The sequence below is a fragment of the Monodelphis domestica genome, chromosome 6 (assembly GCF_027887165.1).
Source record: "Monodelphis domestica isolate mMonDom1 chromosome 6, mMonDom1.pri, whole genome shotgun sequence".
Classification (NCBI taxonomy): Eukaryota; Metazoa; Chordata; class Mammalia; order Didelphimorphia; family Didelphidae; genus Monodelphis; species Monodelphis domestica.
This window is the reverse complement of record NC_077232.1, coordinates 266851941-266873065: the sequence shown is the minus strand read 5'-3', so window position 1 is coordinate 266873065 and position 21125 is coordinate 266851941. Positions and strand designations below refer to the sequence as shown.

The 21125-nt window shown below is 36.0% G+C and overlaps 1 protein-coding gene across 9 annotated transcripts in view; it reads left to right on the top strand.

Moving 5' to 3' along the window:
- AFF1 (ALF transcription elongation factor 1) overlaps nt 1-21125 on the top strand; it is a 220283-nt gene that overhangs the window by 164798 nt on the left and 34360 nt on the right. For all 9 annotated transcript variants that reach the window (XM_007495930.3, XM_007495928.3, XM_007495927.3 and 6 more), the window contains 6 exons: nt 788-824; nt 1569-1620; nt 7022-7076; nt 7213-7250; nt 9417-9573; nt 13648-14589. In XM_007495930.3, the coding sequence (XP_007495992.1) occupies nt 788-824; nt 1569-1620; nt 7022-7076; nt 7213-7250; nt 9417-9573; nt 13648-14589 (1281 nt within the window). The remainder of the gene's footprint in view (nt 1-787; nt 825-1568; nt 1621-7021; nt 7077-7212; nt 7251-9416; nt 9574-13647; nt 14590-21125) is intronic.

Here is a 21125-nt window from a genome sequence, read left to right as displayed (position 1 = left end):
CTTTCCTTCTAAGCAGTCTCTTGGGTGTTACTTCAAGTATTTTGTACTTGTTCTTAGATTCTGGTATTTACATTTTCCAAATAGAGTATCTATGAAGAGGGAATTTGCCCAATGAAACTTGGGCCAACTAATAAGATATTAATGAAATATAGTTGTAATTTCTATCTGGAAATTTGTATTTTTTGACTCTTTTAAGAATCGGCAAATCATTACCTTAATGTAAATGTTATATAATTTTCTTTAGGTTTTTAGTTTAGTTTTAAATTTATTGAATTTTAATTTGACTACTTTCCTTGAGATTCTCTTTGGGTAAGCATAAAAAATGTATCATACTTTGAATTTTCTTTAATAAGGAGCATCAAAGGCAGGAGGTTGCTTCTCATGATGTGGGGTTAGAAAATGTATCACAAATATATTTAATTGTACCCCAAGTCACATTTTTGAGCTACTATGTATCTGCATTTATCTTATATGTATTTAAAAAATTACTATGAACTTATTAATCATTAAAACTCATGAACATTTGCATTCAAATATCAAGGAAAACCACATGAAATTGTGAATTATTTTCATTTTAAAGTGAATAATGTTAGTGATTCAAATTTAATAGACAGTCAAATCAGCAATTGATCTTTTATTATAAAATATAAGCTAAAAAATCAGTTCTTCAAAAAAAATGAAATCGGTTTTTTCCACTTTGAAGCCAGCCAATAGCATTATTATTACTTTGTACTTGTAAGATTTATGCATCTTGCTTAAATTAATATGAACTTTTGTTGTTTTCCAGGAATTTCAGCACCTTGAATCTGTATTACAGAACCACAGTAAGTCTAAATTTGTAGCCCATTCTTACAAAGGAAAATTGAGCATAATTATTTCTAAGATGATAAAAATTTAATAGTAAGGTTTCATGATATGTTCAGGATGCCTTTAGGATAAAAGAGGAAAATGATCAATAGTAACATTCCATTTCCATGACTATTTTAGATGGTGTCTCTTTCCCATATTGCCCAGGCTTGAAGTATAATGACCACCCAGTTACTTGGCCCCACTAGTGATTAGTCCAAAAGGGAGATCTATTCTATTTTGGATTGTATACAGCCTTTCATAGGGAACCTTTTGGTCATCCATTCCTTGGTACTGTACCTAAATGTCACATTTAGCCCTTTTGCATCTCAGAACTCCCCAATTTATGCATTGCACCCTTCAATCTTCCCAATAGCACAATGATTGGCATCTGCTACAATTACAGAATCGTTTTGCCGGGTTTTATTTTATGAGAGATAGACAAGTTTTACCAAGGCAAATCAGTAAATATTTTCTTAATCTTCTACCATGTGTCAGGCACAGTGTTTTACAATAGGTTTTCCATATTTTTAGCCTTTGCTTCACGAGTGTATATATACTTCTAAAACTTGGTTTAAGGAAAAGATAGGTAACCGCAACCTTTCCCAATGGGCACATCACAGAGCTATGAAATACATTTTTCTCACCATTTTATAGATGGATCAGATGAGCTGCAAAGCAGAGTCAGTTCATACTCAGTATACTTTCCTCTCTCTCCACAGAACAGCATGGTTCATCTTCAAAACCCTGCTCTAATTCTCAGCAAGGAACATCGTAAGTGACCCAAGTTTTTCATTGAGGAAGGGATTCCGGTTGTATTGTGATGTTATCACTACCGATATAAGTACATTAAAACACAGGATTTTGTTGAGCCTATACTTTGGGGTGAATTCTTTATAATTAGATTAACTGACACCATTTCATATTCCTTCTCAAAGGATTTTATTTCTCAGCTAAGTTTTCAAATGCTTAAGATCTTACTCTGTCTTGATCATTACTAATATATGTATACTTTAATTTTATCATTCTGCTATCTTTTAAAGTCTAAATATGGTATTTTAGGTGTTGAGACCTCATAAGAGAGGGAAGAATCACAAAAAGATACATTTATTTTTGATTTATATACTTGTGTCAGACACAGGACAACAATAGGTTTGCCAACTTAAGTCTAACTTGATTTTTGAAAACTGTTTTTTGAATGGAAATGGAATTAATTTGTTTTGACAAATGTCAAGAATTTGGGACTTATACATTTTAGAAATATATTGAATAATACTAGATTTTAAATTCATGAGAAAGTATAGTTTCATGGTAACCCATTCTAGGTTTGCCAGTACTTGCCAGTATTAATTAAAATAAAAATCTTTTAGTACTCATCTTGGCACATTTTTGCTCCAGATCCAAGGTTATCTTATTATAAGGAAGTTTTTCCATCAATTTAGATCAGCAAGGGAGAGTCTTCCAAGGTCACCTAATGCTCTGAGGGGTGATATCCTTTCTGCAAGTTCCTAAAGTCATCTGACAATAGCTGGTTATATTATCAGTTAGCAACAGGTCTCATGGCTATGAATCATTGGTGCCAGAGAGAGTTTTTATCCCTATTTACATTCTATGATTTGTAATGTGCCATAATCCCTATAGGCCTTCAGGTTCTTCTTTAACTCAATTTTATGTAAGAAAAATATTGCTTATACTCTCCTTATGTATAAAAATGGAACATCCAGAACCAGATTCTAATGCATTCTGACTTACAGACAATTTCATGCTATAACGTGCCCCTGTGGACAGTTCTTCACAACTTTTTGTTCAAATAGCCTAAGGAATAAGTTTTTAGAAATCAAAAGTGTACCAACCAATAATACAACAAAAAAATAAGATAACTGAGTTGTTAACGTATGCTAAACAATGCCCCCAAAAAACCATATTGTTGCTTCTCTAATATTTTGGTGATAAGGACAAATCTGTTAATAAAAATAAAATAAATTACCTTCCAAGGTAAAATTATTATGCTTCATTTTAAATTTTAAGAGATAGGTTATTTGAGTAGGAGTTAAGAGTTAAGCTATAATTCCTTTCACAACAGTAATGAAATGTTCTTTAAAATTGCGCTTTTTTAAATAAGTAGATTACTATTCTTTCAATATATATTTTAATTAACTCTTTCCAATGCAATTGATGCTATAAAAATAATCAGCATTTAGACTATTTTTGGAAATATCTTATAATAAATTTAGTAGTTTACAGTATAATGCTATAGATTGGTAAATTTTGTTACATCCATCAAGCCACATAAGACCCAACTCTCATGGATTTAGGAGATCAGAAAGTCACATAAATGTATCCAGAAACTTTCAGGAAGCTGGGAGATGGAAAGTGAACTAAATTATCCCCCTGGACTAATCAGTTCCTTTTTTTTTTTAATTTGTTACATCAAAATGCCAATTTGCTTCCCTCTTTTCCTCCCATCTACCCATTAGAGAAAGTACCATTTAACTGTAATATATGGCCAGTAAGAGGGTCTCTCTCTCTCTCTCTCTCACACACACACACACAGAGGAAATGGAGGGGGAGAGAGAGAGAGACAGTTGAGAGAATGGAGAGGGGGAAGAGGTTAATCTTCCCCCTCTTCTCCTTGGAGAAGGTAACCCAGCTTTGACTCCCTGAGGGACAGAGTATGTCTCCTCAGAGAGTGTTTCTGGGAGGTGCAGGTTAAAAACTAGAGGAAAGAGCTTAGGTGAAATGGCACACAGCTTCCCTTCTTGGTCTCAGCTATTGTTTAAAGACAAGATGGACCTTCCTGTCTATTGGTCCTTCAAGTACACCAACTGCCACTTCTCTTCAAACACCACAAAGGAGAGATATTGTTCCTTGGATCTAGTTATTTCGATCCCTAGGATCCTGAACTAAACCTCCTTTTTGGGCAGAGGTATGGTTCTCCCCAAATCTTCAGCCTCCTTCCTTAATGTTAGGAACTAGGCAAATCTGATCTAAGTAGTAAATACTTTATTTGGGTTCACTCAGGGAAGGGAGAGATGAAGGTATTAGGTGAGGAAAGTGGGTAGCAGTAATCCCTATTGATTGGCAGACTGACACTCCCCCAAAATCTTGGGGGTCCAGGCTCTTGTCCTTGACCCCTCTTCTGGTCAGCTGCTGGTTTGATCCCTACTCCTGAGCTAATATGGTTAGAGCAATGGAGTTCAGGAAAATTTGTGGAGAAAGGTGGAGAATAATCTTTGGAGACGAGGGAGAGGAGTTTCTCAGTAGATGGCTTCCTTCAAAGTCCCAGTCTATGATTATTCAAGCTGAGTGAGAGATTTCAGGAGTTCACTGGGAAACAGTTGATATCCAGAGGGACTCCCCAGCCTCAGAGATCTTCCTCTTTGACTCTCAGCTGGAGGAGTGAGGTGAGCTAGCAGTTTTTTGAGTTCCTCAGCTTCTGCTCTCTCACTGGAATCCTGGTTTTTTTTCTTCTTGTGCCGCACCCACACACACCCACACCCACACACACACACACACACACACACACACACACACACACACACATATGAGCTGCTTCTTGCTCCACTGGATCTGATTTCTCTCTTTTACCAATTCCTCTCTTACATAACAAAAAGGTGTGTGTGGGGTGTGTGTGTGTGTGTGTATGTGTGTATTTTATTTGTTTTCATCATTTATTTTCCTGGAAGTGGACATACACAAATCATTGTTCGAACAATATTTCTATTGTGTATATGGCATTCTCTTGCTTCTGCTCATTTTGTTCTTCATCATGTCATGTCAGTGTTTTTATGTTTTTCCAAATTATTCTGTTCCTTATTTTTATGGTACAGTAATATTCCATTACAGTCATGTGTCACAATTTGTTAAGCCATTCCTCATTGATGGGCATCCCTTCAGTTTACAGTTCTTTGCCACCACAATGCTAGTCAATTCTTAAGTACAGTTTCTTTGCCTTTGAGGAAAAGATCCAATGCAACCCTTTGGGATACATAGGGGAAGAAGAATCTCAGCCATCCCATCATAGTGAGGGTTGGGCCAGTAAGATCGGACCATGCCATGTAGTATATATTTGGAAATAATGTCTTAAGAGTAGAAAGATTGGAAGAGGTTATATTATGGAGGGTTTTCAATGCCAAAGTGGTATGTATTGGATTCCTGAATTTTTGTAGGAGTGATGTTGTGAAGGTACAAAGAACAAGATTTCATACTTGGTTGGATGTGTAGGCTAAATGAGATTGAGGAGTTGAATAAAATTTTTTTATAAGGTTATACTCTTGGTTGAGTTGAAGAATGGTTGTTTCCTTAGTAATAATAATGAAGTTTGAAAGAAGAGGGTAGATTTGGTGAATAGATAATCATTTTTGTTTTGGACATGTTGAGTGTGATATAGGATGTTAGTTCAACATGGCCAATGGCCAATAGGAAATGATATGTTGGAGCTTAAAAAAGGATTCTGGGACTGGTTAAAGAGACATGAGAATCGTTTTCATGGAAGTGATACTTGAAGACATTTGATATAATGAGAACACTAAGGGAAATTGTAGTTGTTTTTAATTCTACTATAAAAATGCATCCTTGGGAAAATACATTTAATGGGAGTAGTATGTATGAAGATCAAGCAAAGCAGACTGAGGAAGACTGAATCTTATAGTTTCTCCCCCGAGTCCAACCCCATGAAGTCTAGTGGGAGCCCCTAACTGACTAAGGGAGGGCCAGCAGTTTATGTGCCAGGGACTTATGCACACTTGGTCTCAAGCAGGATATGTTGTATACTGTGAGTTCTTAGGAAAAAGTTACTTATTGATTGATAAATTTTTATCTTCTTCCATGCTAATAATTTATCTACAACTTAATTGCTTGGTGCACTGAGTGATTAACTAGCAACTATTATGTCAGTATATAAGTACTAAAATCTTGAGTCTTCCTGATTCTCAGACTGGACCTCTGTTTAGAAAGCCACCCCCATACTGCCTATTGTTCATAATTTGTTCCAACAAAATTGAGCAGTTGTGTGGAAACCAAAACAGCAAATAAAAATATGTAGATTTTATGCATCTGTACACTTTTTACTGGAAGCTCTGTATTGAGGGAGGGGAAAAGGTTTGAAACATGTAAGTTGGAATTTAACAAAATTATTTTTTACTCAATTTAAGCCTGAAATTCCTCATGTTTCCTAAATTGTCTTGAAAGAACGTTGGGGCATCTGCTCATCTCTTTTCCCATAAAGACAACAGTGATTGGAAAGGCACTCTGAATTTAAGGTTTTGTTTCTGCCACTTTTACTGTTAATTTAAGTTATTTTTTCCTTAAGTTTTAGGTTGCCAAGGCAGCTTGGTAACACAGCGGATAGAGAGTTTGATCTAGAGTCAGGAGGACTTGGATTCAGATTTGGCCCCACATACTTTCTAGCCCTATGACCCTGAGCAAATCACTTAATTCCATTTTCCTAGTCCATATCCCACTTCTGCCTTGAAACGGATACTTAGTTATTCTTAAAAAGTAAGATGTTTTATTTTTTTAAACATTTTCCTTAGAATTAATTAGATGTCTTAATTCATATAGTTCAAGAATAAATTTCATTTACATGTTTCATCAATCTTAATAGCTTGTTTATCTATTGCCCTGTTTTCTCTTGCTTAAATTTCACAGTCGCTCATGATAAAATCAAACACAGTTTAATATGTTAGTAGGGAGAATTCAGCTTGCTATACAGTGTGTTCTAAAATGTCTTTGTATGATTTTAAACTTTGTTAAATTAGACACGAGAGTCCAAGAATAAATCAAAAATTGCCAAAGTAGTACTTCAAATATTGAGTCACCTTCTGTAGTCATATGATAATGAAACCTGGCACCTTATGGTTTTTGCATTTTATCATTATTAATGTTGATTTTTGTTATAAACATTTTCCCCTAATTCTTTCCCTTCTAATCTCAATTGAATTGGTTTTGTTTGTACACACCCTTTTTAATTTAAAATAATCAAAATTATTCATTTAACATCTTGTAATCTTCTCTATTTCTTACTTGGTTCCAATATTAACTTTGCTACAACCATCCTAGTGTTTGATTTTGATATTTAGTTTGGAAATGTTGCATAAACGCCATAATAAATTCAAAAACTATATTAGATATTGTTTCTAAAGTGCTAACATTTCTCTTTCTCTATGCTTTCTAGGATGTTAGAAGATGACCTTCAGATCAGTGACAGTGACGACAGTGGTGATGAGCAAGTCAGTTTTCCATTCAGAATGAAACAAATTCCTTTAATTAAGCCCATATAATTTGCTATATTCTAAATTGAATTACCCTAACCAATTCTCTGTTTCTCCCCTCAATTTCCTCTCTCCCTGTCTGTGCAATACTTAGGTCTCTGAAAAGCCCCCTCCTTCATCTGCTCCTGCAAGGTACTGTATTTTCCCTCAGATCTGTAGACATTGGTAGAAAAGAATCATAATTTTGAAGAAATTAAGCTGTTTCAGACACTTAGTAATTTTGCGACTGTTTAGTGGTTTAGATGAAATGTTGGTTAAGTTTAAATTTCTTATAACTGGTTTATTGGTTAGGGTTAGATTGGCAAATTCATTCATGGGGATGTTTCTTCATAGAAATCCTGCACTAAATAGTAAAAGATAAAAGAAACTTCTGGTGTGGTTTTTTTGTTTTGTTTTGTTTTTAAACCCATACCTTCCGTCTTGGAGTCAATTCTGTGTATTGGCTCTAAGGCAGAAGAGTGGTAAAGGCTAGGCAATGGGAGTCAAGTGACTTGCCCAGGGTCACACAGCTAGCAAGTAGCTGAGGTCAGATTTGAACCTAGGACCTCCATCTCTAGGCCTGGCTCTCAATCCACTGAGCTACCCAACTGCCCCCTATGTGGTTTGGTTTTTAAATAAATATCATCCGGTCTAGTAACCAAAAATTAAACAGGTTTAGTGTTCCTAAATATTTTACTGTGATAAACCTGTTTCATAGTCTCTCAGAAAGGCAAGTGAGGATGACTTGTTGCCATTTCTTTTGAAGCTAGGCATTGTGCTCTTCTCCTTTAACAACCAGCTGGTTATAAATAAGTGTGGATTAGAGATGACCCTTTGGAAATGAAAACTCAAAGAAATTGAAATGAAGTTTGTTGATATCCTTCAAATAAGAGTCATGACTTAGTGTGCCAAATTTGCTTAGCACAAGCAGCCTAGTTAAATATGCCAATAATTTCTGTCTCTGTAGAAAAGTTCTTAATTTTACATTACGATTCTTTTAACATATTCAGAAAGCAGCCCTCTTCATCAGCTCAACAGTGCATTGTTGACAATGGAGAAATAGAACTTTCTTTTAATTTAATTAACTTTTACAACCTTTTTACGTTGACTGTTATAAATTGTTTTCTATCAGAGAAAATGTTTGGAAAATAATGCAATTTTTCTCTTTTGAAATTCTTTGAAGAATATTTGGAAGCCTTCAAGGTTCTAGTTAGTTACTTATATATACCCCTGGGTGAGAGGCTTTATTCTATATACTTTGTCACCCTCTATTTAGAGTCACCCGCACTAAGAAATAATCTGATTTCTGAATCACTTGTTAGCATAGTTATACTTACATCTGTGTGAACATAATTTGGACTCGGCCGTTGCTTTTTCCATTGTGCAAGAATTAGCCAATGTTTGGCTGTTAAATGACTTGTTTTTCAACTCATCTTCCAGTTATATTTACAAACATTCCTTGATATCATACAGTAGTCTGAAGAGAAAAATATCAAATGTTTTGAAAACCATAACTTTTCCCTGTTTTAAAATTATTATTTCAGTTGCTTTCAAAAATGTATATGCAATTAGGATTATATTCTAATGGATTCTTTAGGGATAAACTATAGCTGACTGCCCTAGAAGTGAAGATTTCATTTGTGAAATTAAAATCCAAATGTGAAAAATCACATAGGACCTGGGTTTGTGACCTTCCCCTGACATTTTTTTTAAAGGAAAATCTGATATTTTTCATTTCTCATTAAAAAAAAAACAACCTAAAAAAACCCTTGCTTTCCATCTTAGAATTGATAGAAAATATCAGTGCCATAGCAGAGTGGCTAGGTGGTTGGGGTTAGGTGTCTTTGCCTAGTGTCATATAGCTAAGAAGTATCTAGGTCAGTTTTTTTTTTTTCAACACTTATCTTGTCTTAGAATCAAAACACCCAAGACAGAAGAATGATATGGGCTAGGCAATTAGGGTTAAGTGACTTGTCCAGAGACACACAACAAGGAACTGTTTTAAAGTTTTGAAGCCAGGACCTCCCATCTCTAGGTCTGCCTCTTTAGCCACTTAGCCACTTAGCTGTCCCCATTTCTCATATTTACTGATATAAACATCCTTGTTCTCAGTTTCATTTATTATAAAGGGAAGATATTGTACTGAATTACCTCCGAGGCAATGATTCTTCTTATCTCTTGATAATAAAGTGCTCCAGTATATTTGTGGGAAAAGACTACATTGTTACTTATGCAAAAAATTAAAATGGTTACAAGCTGGGAGAGCAAAGGAAGACACCTCCTCTGCTGCTATCTCATTTTTTCTCTTTTGCTTTGCAGCGTTCCACAATCCCTTGCAGACAGTGTGGTTTCGGCACATTCCAGCAATACAGAGTCAGAGAGCACCAGTGACTCTGACAGCTCCTCAGACTCTGAGAGTGAGAGCAGTTCCAGTGGGAGTGAGGAGAATGAGCCTCTAGAACCCGTGCCTGCTGAGGTATGGTGTCCCCGGGGTACAGAAAACTTGGCATCCCAGGGAAACCTTCTGCTTCTGTGCTGCAGGGCTTGCAGGGGCACCCCTTAGTTTTCCATGATAGGAATGCATTAGCTTATTTGTCCTGGATTCTGTCGTTCTTGGGGAGGACTCTACACATTACAAAAAATAATGTTTATTGAACTCTTAACACTAATTAGGAATAAAAATTTTCATTTTTTTTAAAGTATTTTTTTGTTGTTTGTTTGTTTTTTAAGAAGAAAAGCCTTAATATCCTTTCAAGAGTGAGTGCCCAATCAGACTTTAGCACAGGCACCAGTCTTTGTTTTAATGCTGCAGAAATGTTTTTTAAATTTCAGGAATGCTAGCTAAGTGGCCCTGGTCAAATCCCTTAAACTCTCTCAGCCTTAATTTTCTCATTTGTAAGATGAAGATCTTAAACTGCTGTTTGAATGCCATCATCACTAAACTATTATCTCCCACAAGTCTGAGTGCATTTAGAAACTAAGATAGTTTCTAGTCATTTCCCAGGAAAATAATTCCCCAGATAACCTTTATTAATTGTTTTTAGGTGGAATGAGTAGACTTATCCATGTCAGTAATTTCTCAGATCAAAACTTCCTTGAAATCATGATATAAGGGCTACTCCCCTTTTTTTGAGGGGAGGTTAAGAGAACTTCCTGGATGCACTGATAGATGAGGAACTTGCCCATGATTACAGATGCAGAGGTTGCTAAAATCACCCTTTCTTCCTGGGATCTCAGGGCTACGAGCTAGGAGGCTAGTAGGAAGGTATCCAAGTAAATTTTTCAAAAGGAAAAGAAAAGGAGTTTCCCTATTTTATTAGTGGTGGGTGGTAATCTTTTTTTCTTCCCTTTTCTACATCAAATCAGAATTTGAACTATGTTCTCAATTTTAAAAATGCTACTACCACTCTATATAGTTTTACAAATAAAAACATTAACATAAATGGAGGAAAAAAGACTTGATAAAATGAACTTAAATCTATACTCCATCATACCAAGCTAATTAAATGTAATATTTGGAATTAATAACATATCCCAAAGACAACTGATTAGCATGTGCTAAATTATGCCTATTTTATACAGGGCAACTAGTACATACTGTTTTAGTTGTTTTTCTTTGAAATCTGGAAGTGCTATGTAGAAGAAATTCTCTCTCTTCTGCTACTCCTGCTCTTTCCTTCTTTTTTTCCTGATTACCTTTGGGATTCTTGACTGTTTCTTCCTCCATATGAATTTTGTTATTATTTTTTCTAGCTTCATAAAATATTCTTTTGGGAATTGAATTGGCATACCATTTAATAAGTAAATTAGCTTAGGTTAGTTTTCATTTTTATTATATTAACTGAATCTACCTATGAATAATTAGTGTTTTTCCCATTATTTAGTTCCATCTTTATTTCCACAGAGTGTTTCATAGTTTGATTCAAATAGAGCCCATGTGAACTTGTTCAGTATACTCCTTTGTATTTTATAGACTTCTTTGCTTAATTTAATAGAATTTTGCTTTCTAACTCTTCTTGTTAAAAGTTAACATTCTTTGAGTGTACTGTGGACAAAAAGTAATAATTTTGTTTCTTTTTTACCTAGGATTTTTTCTTCAGTTTTGTTTCTTGTCTTATTCCTATAGCTAATATTTCTAGGACTATTAAATAGTAGTAGTGACAATGGACATCCTTGTTTTACTCCTAATCTTATTGAAAAGCTTTTAATTTTTCTCCATCATATGTGATATTTGCTATTTTACTTTGTTCTTTTCTAAACTGATGAATAGTTCTTTCCTGTGATTTCAGAGTCTTGAGAGAACTATAGAAATTTCAATCTCATTTTTTAATGAAATTTTCTGTTTTCTTAAAGTTTCTTTCACTTGTCATACAAGTTTTTTAATATTATGTTCTGCTGAAGTAGAATTGATTTTGCTTTAGCTCTTCATTTTACTGTGTGTGCTAGCACATTTTTTCTTCAAATCATAGTTGAAGCCCACTTTAGCAAACAGCTCCTTTCCTTGCGACTGCAAGGATAATTTTAGGGTTTTGACCTAATCTAAATGAACTTGGTCGCCAGAGAAAATCCAAAATAAAAAACCCAAGTCAGTTTGGAAATTTATGGTGATTTTAATTAATATGAGAGAAAGAGGGTATAGTATTTCTCCTGCCTGGTCTGTGCCAGGGGGATTTCAAAGACCTCCACCATGAGGTCTTTGAAGATTAGAGGCTTTTCTAAGACGATAGTGTTTGGAAATTAAAGGAGAAAAGAATCAGCCTAAACTCTTGAGAGAGCTCAGTGAGGATGCCTCACCTGAACTAGGCTACTAAGCTTCTTCCAGTATAGTATCAAGGAAAACTCACCACTAACCCCGGACAATAGCTGCCACCACTCCAAGATGCCGAAAAGCTCCACAAGCTGCCACCAAAGCCACCTCTCTTCAGAAAGAGCCCAGAGAGAGAAAGTGATGTGGGTTTTTACATCACTTTCTGCATCTCACATGGACCAATGGTGGACCCTTAGGACAGCCCCAGGGGTCTGTCAGTTGTTTCTGATTTGTCATTTGCTAGCACATGTCTGTCATAGGCCATCCTCCTAAATACTTAATCCTTAAGTATGGGTGTAGACATTCCTGTTTTAGACTAAGTAAGGTGGAGTGATCTAAAGTTCACACTACTGCTCATCCTCCTCCCACACCTGTCTACCACAGTGCTACTTTCTGTCATTCATACAATCATTCCTTTCATTGTGCCCTTTGAAAATCATTCTATTGTTAACTCTTCTTGTTAGACCTCTGTTCTTACTTCTTTTCTCTACTTGAAAATCACAAAAACCTTATTCTCTTTGGAAGGTCTTACATCTGTGTCTCCTTTACAGTATTGGGCACATCTTATTGGAAAGAAATACTCTTTTTTTGACATCTTTTGCTACCTTTCAGGTTCACCTCAAGTGTTGCTCCCCATGCCACCTTTGCCAATTTCTCCTAACCTCCCAGTTGTTTTGGAAATTTCTTACTTTTATTATTTTTAAACCTTTACTTTCTGTCTTAGAATAGGTCTTGTGTTTTGGTTCCAAGGCAGAAGAGTGGTAAGGGCTAAGCAGTGGAGTGGCCCAGGGTCACAGAACTAGGAATTGTCTAAGGCCAGATTTGAACTTTCGATCTCCTGTCTCTAGGTCTGGCTCTCAATCCACTGAAACACCTAGCTACCCCTTACTTTTCTGATTCTTAAACAGAACTGATTGACATATTTGAGATGGGATTATTTAAGAATTCTATTTCCTCTTTTGTTAATCTGGGAAATTTATATATTTGTAAATATTCACCCGTTTTACCTAGATTTGCCGTATTTATTGCCATATAATTGAGCAAAGTAGTTCTTAATAATTGCCTTAATTTCCTTTTCATTAGAGGTAAAATTTCCCCTTTCATCTTTGATACTGTTTATTTGATTTTTTTTGTATTAGATTAACTAGTACTTTTCCTATTTGCTTTTTCAAAATACTAGCTTCTAGCCTTATTTATTAGTTCGGAACTAAATGATCTTTGATAATTTCTGCTCTAGGTGCTAGTGATACCATGAGTTCAAGGCCTGATTCTAACCCAAATTGGCTGTCTGCCCCCTGCCAAGTCATTTCACTTACCAGAGTTGTAGGCAACTCTCTAAGACTTAGATTTCAGAGAAGGTACTGTTGCTTTGATGGAATGAGTTTCCTGACCTAGAGTTCCCTATACTAATGATATCACAGTTGCACACTTAACTTGAAGTCTGGTCTTTTCGTACTTACATTTCTATTTCTTTTCATGATTTCCCATGGATTTTTATTTTGACATTTTTCTTTATGTTATTTTAACTACTTGTATTACAAATTTTTCCAGATGATATTTGAAAGTACCCTTTATTCCATTTAGTATTAGATATGACAAAAGGATCTACAGATATCTTGGGTGAAATAGAGGAGTAAGTGGAGCTTTGGAAATTCTGTAAACACTGAAATAAGTGAAAGTTTGACATTTTGTAAATGATTGTCAACAGTCATGAATTGACTCTCTTCTTTTTCCCTTTTCTAGCCTGACCCACCTATAGCAAATAAATGGCAACTGGACAACTGGCTCACCAAAGTGACTCAACCCACTGTATCATCAGAGAGCCTCAGTGAAACAGGACTCCAGCATCACCACCAGGAGGCCAAGGGAAAAGGCAGCAGTAGCACCAGTGGTCATGAGCATTCTGTCTCCAGTAGTGATCCCCATCCCTCTAATTCTAGTCACCCATCCAGAACTGCTTCTGAAGCTACCCATCCTAGCAAGAGAAACTACCCAAAGTCTGGTATTCAGCAAGGCATTGATGGTTCCCCACACTGGCAGACAGTTGGTTCAAAACAACCCAAAAAGCCTATGAAAGCATCAATTCAGGACAATTTTCAGGGTGACTTGAGGGTGGAAAGTGAGCCAATCCTTCCACATGGGTCAAAAGACCAATCTTCCAAAGATAAACCTAAAGTCAAAACGAAAGGGAGGCCTCGGTCTTGTGGAGACAGGCAAGAAAAGTGCAAGTCTCTCTCAGTGCCCTGTGAAAAGAAGCACAAAAATTCTCACTCAGTGCCTACGAAAACACTCTTGGACCCTGAATCCACCAAGAACAATACGGACGAGCAGAGTCTGGAACATTTCCCTGCCAGCTCTCTGATTCAGAACCAGGGCGTCCCCCACAGCAGCAGCAGCAGCAACAACAGCAGGAGTGGAGGTTACAAATCATCTCTGATGGTTCAGGAGGAACTTGTTGGGAATAAAGTCCTATTGCCTTCCAGAGAAACAAAGTCACTCAGGGATACCCCACTCCTGCAAAGCCTCGTGGTGAAAATAGACCTCGCCTTACTCTCCCAAGTCCCCAAGCCATCTGGGAAGGGGTCCCAGCCAAAGAAAATGGAACACAAACTACTCATGGGGAATAAGCAGGAGTCAGAGAGTAGAAATACAGAGAAAGCAAATAAATCGATTACAAAAAGAAAGGTAAGGGCAAAATTTACTCAACAATCATTTGTCTGGATAATTTTTGATATTTCTTTCGATTGTTTGCTCTCAGCTTTACTCTTCACATTATGTCAAGAAATACTGAGAATTTCCCTGTTATTTGCTTTTTATCATTGCATGTTATGCCAGTTACTCTTGGGAGGGCTTACAAGCAATGCATGGATTTTCCAGCTTTTGCTTGAGATACTTCAAGGCTTTAGTATTCTCGTTGGGTACAGAAAGGTGAGATGTTCATTATCCAAGTGAAGCACCGTCCTAGACAGTAGCATAGATACAAGGACAAACAGTTTGTGAGATTTGGGAGGTATTCATAGAAACATTGGCCAGAGGGATCTTTAGAGAATGTCTAGTTTAAACTGTCTGGGAAATGAGTTTTGTCAGGGACATTAAGTTGTTTAAGTTAAGAAATTAAGCCCACATAAACTACGGCGGTAGGTAATGGGAATACAGCATCTATAAACAGTCATGTTACTTAGACTCTTCAGTGACCCCACTTGGGATTTTCTTGGCAAAGATACTGGAGTTGTTTGCCAATTCCTTCTCCAGCTCATTTTACAGATGAGGAAACTGAATATCCTATCTGTAGTCGATGAAGAATGTTATATGAGAGGTTCAAATACTTGGCTTTAGGAGGTAAAAACCATTCCTTCAACACATTAATTAAAAATTTTACTCCATGCTAGGCATTTAGCAAAGTAATAGAACACATCAAAAAAGTGCAAGCAATCCCTGTCCTCCAGGAGCTTACAGAGAGTAAGAGAAAATAGATGGTGATAATAAAGATCATTTCATTATTTTACATAGCTTTATGGTTTACAAAGTACTTCATACACATACGAATTAATAACATAGAATACCAACCAAATCAGGACAATCATATCAACAGATGGAAACGTGTCCTCTTTTATTGTCATTTAGCCACTCGAGTTGCATCCTGCTCTTTGTGACCCCATTTGGTTTTTCTTGACAGTGATAGTGCAGTTGTTTGCCATTTCATGGGCATAGTTGAGTCAGGGTATGGCACCTCCATTGGCCACCATACCCCAGAAACACCATTGGGGGGACTTAACAAACTCCCACCCCATCCGTGATGGAGAGAGGCATCTACCCAAAGCTTGCCAAGTCTTCCTCTATTGGAATGATCACATGAAAACAGTTGGCTTTACCAGCTCCATGAAGGCAGATGAAGTGGACTCTGGAGTGTTTTGAGTTTGAGCAGACAGCAAAGTGGCTGAGGTCACCCACTCCATCCTCACTTTTGTCTTACCACTGGACTTGGATGAGTCTGCAAGAGAGAGTAAGGCCAGAAGTTTTTTTAGCTCTTCCTCACTTAAAATCCAGTTCGTGGGCATGTCAGGCCATCACCCCACAATGTTATTGATCCTCTTCAAAAATAAAGGACAAGCATCAAATACAGCATTGGGGGCAGCAGACGTTTGCTCACAGACACCATTTCAGCCATGGAGCGGATCCCCCGTGGATACGGGGAATCTGTGATGAGAGGGATGTTTGGACAGGAGTGCTGAATAGAGCCAGAGATCAGATAAGTCAGCTTGCTCTTTCCAGTCGTATCATATACATGAGATGTTGGTATACAAGTTTTATGATGGCAGAAGGTCCAGATGATACATATATATATCCGTGACAACGTGACTGGTGATGAGATTACTAGAGAATAAAGCATAATTAGAGTCACCTAGATATATAGTGAACCTCAAGAAATAATCATCAGTCATTGCAGCATTCCTCCTCTTTTCCTCTGTTTGCAAGAATTCTGAAAATGAAAGGGTAAACTTCTTTAAGGCAACAGGTCTTAAAACATTTTTATCTCAAAATTCCTTTTCTTTATTAAAAATTATGAATAATCCAAAGAACCTTTGCTTTTGTGGGTTATATCTATCAATATTTACCATTTTAGAAATAAAAACCGATTTAAAAAAAATAACCCTATTTTTAATTTTTTTTTTTTGGAAATTTCTTTAAAATGTTTGGCTAGAATAGCACTGTTGAGTTTGTACCCCAAAGAGATCATAAGGAAAAAGACATGTTCAAGAATATTCATAGCTGCGCTCTTTGTGGTGGCAAAAAATTGGAAAATGAGGGGATGCCCTTCAATTGGGGAATGGCTGAACAAATTGTGGTATATGTTGGTGATGGAATACCATTGTGCTCAAAGGAATAATAAAGTGGAGGAATTCCAAGGGGACTGGAACAACCTCCAGGAAGTGATGCAGAATGAGAGGAGCAGAACCAGGAGAACATTGTACACAGAGACTGATACACTGTGGTATTATCGAACGTAATGGACTTCTCCATTAGTAGCGGTGTAATGTCCCTGAACAATCTGCAGGGATCTGGGAGAGAAACACTATCCACAAACAGAGTGGGAGTAGAAACACTGAGGAAAAGCACCTGCTTGATTACATGGGTCAAGGGGATATTGCTCAGGAAGTGAACATTCTAGTGCAAACATTGACAGCATGGAAATAGGTTCTGTTCGAGGACACAAGTAATACCCAATGGAATTGTGAGTCAGTTACAGGAAGGGGGGAGAGAGGAGGAAAAGAATATGATTCTTGTAACCAAAGAATAATGTTCTATGATGAAATAAAATTAAAAATTAAAAAAAAAAAAGAAACGTGAAAAGGTTAAAAAAAGTTTGGCTAGATTTAGAATATAACTGAATTCCTATATCTTCTTCTCCACTCAATCTGTTGCTTTATATTCTTTTGGTTGAAGTTCATGAAGAAAATCCAGCCTTGTTATTGGGAGAGAGAGGAGTATTTGAAAGTCTTTTTTTTTGATAATAGGCTATTATTATTCTCTAATATTTTACCAAAATGTTATGTGTTTGTTTTTTAAAGATTTGTTACAGTGTGTAATCTGAAATCATATTAATGATCTTTCCATAATCTATTATATCTTTGGTCTATATTTTTTTAAAACCTCACCTTCTATCTAAGAATCAATATGTGTATTGGTTACAAGGCAAAATAGAGGTTAGAGCTAGGCACCGGGGATTAAGTGTTTTGCCCAGGGTCACACAGCCAGGAACTGTCTGAGGCCAGATTCAAACCTAGGACCTCCTGTGTTTAGGCCTAGTTCTCAATCCATTGAGCCACCCAACTGCCCCCTATTTTGTGTTTTGAATAGATCTTTTACTCAGGAATGATTTTGTAGCAATTTGCATTAGTCATTTGGAAAATATTTATTGACTCATGCAGATCTTTCAAATTCATACATTTTATTATTCAATTAAATAGAAACAAGTTCATTAATAGCATCACTGGTCTCATTCGAAAAGTTAAGTCAAGCTCAGCATGATGGGAATACAAGTTTACCAAATTTCTTAATCTTCCTTGAAATCTCTTAAGTCTTTCACTGGCAACCAATAATCACCAATTATCTTCTTTGATGTGAAAAATTCACTACCTTCAATTTTGAGAAAATGTCCATATTATACATTATTCCAAATAGCTATTGTTTATCCTTCTTTCTTTCCAGTCAAAATGGTGCCCAATGAAAAAGCCAAATATTCAGCTCACAGCTCAGTGTTGTATCTTCTTTGTATGGGGGGAAGGAAGGAGAAACAAATATGTTTGGGACTTTATTTTTTTTAAATGCAGATGAAAAGAGTTTGAGCATGTTGAGAAAGGGCTGGCCTAAGCAGGTCCCAAGCTCATGAAGATCAAAGGTGAAAATCCAAGACACCAACACCCAAAAGACCAGCCTATGTGGTGATGCCAAAGATAACTGAGAAAATACTAGACTCCATCACCCTTACATCATCTCATGGAATATTAAGTTGTATTGTCAAGGGCCGAGATGGACAATAATTCATCATTTGTATTGCTTTATCTAGGACTTATTTTACCACAAGTATGCAGTGGTGAAGAATTCAATGATTTGTGGTATGGTTTGGTGCCATTGCTTTGGTTTCAGGCCAGCAGTTTTACCTGCCATTGCCTTTGATACATAAGGTTCAAAAAAGTTGTTTAACTCATTGATTATTTCAGCACTACTGATGTTTGTTGCCAAGCATTCACATAAATCTTTATCTTGGATGAATAATTAATACTTATATCCTCTATACAGACAAATGCACAAATAGCAGCAAAAGTGCAAGTCCAGCTGACATCTGCAGTTTTGTCCATTTGAAAAGCAAAAGTATAATTTTGCTGTCAACATATTAAATCAGTCTTCATGTGTGTGGCTAAATATTTACTTCCCAGCCCATGTCTTCTCTGGAAAATTCTAGTGTACATTTGTGAGAGGAGAATAGAAAAAGGCAAATAAAATCTTAGTATTGCTGTGAAAATAATTCTGACCTTAGGGATCTGTGAATAACTTTGAGTTCTCATTCTTCTTAGAGCAGCCATTTATATATCCCACCCCTTTTGATCCCAGGCTCTTTAGGCAAGGTATTAATAAATATAATAGAACTATTTAATGCTGTATTTTACAGTTGTTCTTTTCCTAACATGAATGATATTTCTTCAATTCACTCTTCCAGAAATAGTGGTCTTATCTTAGTGAGGCTCATTGACAATTTCTCAAAGGTTTGTCATAAGAATGTATCCTCCTGCTTTGGATTTATCTCCTGAGTTAGTTGAATTCTAGAATATTATGAGATCAAAGATGACTAATGCCATAGTTTCTTCTACCAAAAAGCTTTTTAAATATCAAGAAAATAAGATAGCATTCTTTTCCATAATAATCTATGTATTTGTATTCCTCAGATCTTTTTGAGGAATGAGATGGAAAGTAGTAATTATTTCAGGATACCAAAGATTTTGTACATTCTGTTCACATTTCTTTCTTCTTTCAAAATCTTTCCTTCATTCTTTTACTTAGTTGATTTTGCTTCTTTTACTATCATTTCATCATCCTTTCTGATAATGAACAGATAGTTCAGTACAACTGCTTCTTAATAGCATTCCCTTTTGGTGATTGTTTTTTTTGTGTGTGTGTATTTTGAACCCTATTTATTTAGATGGTTCCTACCATCCCTCTTTTTTCTAGTTTTAAATTGTCAACACACTTTTTAAAAAATCTTTAAAGTTCTGAACAACTTTCATTGCATTTATGGTGTGAATAAGCCAGTATGATTACCAAAAGTATTGCTGTAAACATATTTATGGCAATATCATGATTATGGCTCTGAGCTGGTCTTCAGATGTGTTTATCTAGAATACTTTGCCTATATTTTACCATTAAAGAAGTGAGTAAGCATGATGTATAAATACTTAAGTAATATTTCCCACTTGTTCTTGCCGATTCTACTACATCTTTCCATGCTCTACCCCTGAATTATTCTCAACATCTGGATTTTCCATTCCTAAAATGAAAACTGCTGAACAGAACTGGAGTAATCTGCAACCATTCTGAATGAGTCCGCTGCAAATTTCTGTTAGCTAAACTTCCCTGGACCCCTGATGCACAAAGCTTGATTCTCTTTCTCACTTCTCTTAGTGGATATATTACAAACCTCTTTTCTTCTCACCCCCTTGATACCCCCACCCTGCCTTCTGCCCCAATATGACTCTATATCCATAAATCCCTTATTCACAATCCCGTTGCCTTTTTCAGCTCCTCTCTTTCACCAGCAAAATTAGTTACCATCATCTTCTCTTACTTTCTGCTCCCTTATTCCAGTCTTTGATAAAGTGAGAGCATTTCTCACCATGTCCGGCCCCTCTACTTATATCCTTGATCTCATTCATCCTAACTTATATAGCATATCATCCCCATATTCATGCTTCTGCTTTAATCTTTATTCTCTTTCTGTAGGTTCCTTCCCTGTGACTAACAAATATATTCTATTCTCCTTCATCCTTAAAAATTCTCACTAATCCTCCTCATGCTGTTGTTTTGTATCTTTCCTTTCTCAGCCAGTCTTTTATAAATGCTGCTTTTATTTCCTCTCCTCACTTCAGTGAAATCAGACTTTTGCCATCTTATTTCTACTCTCTTTACCCAATTGAAACTTATTTGTCAAATTTATTCTCAGTTTCCATGTCTAAAAATACTTTCTTCATCCTAATTCTTTCTGGCATCGCTAAAACTACAGATATCATCACCCTATTGTCCTTGGATTTTCATAGTGTGCCTGTCTTGTTTTTTCTGTTTGTCTGACTATAATTTTTATAGTCTTTCTGGATTATTACTCTTATCATGCCCTCTAACTGTAGGGGTACACTAAGCCTTTGTCCTTTATAAAATATTTCACTTGTTTACCTAATTTTCCATGCATTTAATTATCTCTATTCAAATGATTTCTAGACCCATTATCTCTACTGAGCCTCCAATCTTACATCACCAGCTTTTTAACATAACATAAATTTTTAACATAAAATTTCTAAAATTATCCAAATTGCTTCCCTTCTTCCTTTATCTTCCCCATCCTGGAGATGGTAAGCAATTTGGTCTGGTTTATATATGTATGATCATGCAAAATATTTCCAAGTTATGAGAGAATACTTATATAAAGCCAAAACTCTAAAATAAAAACACAA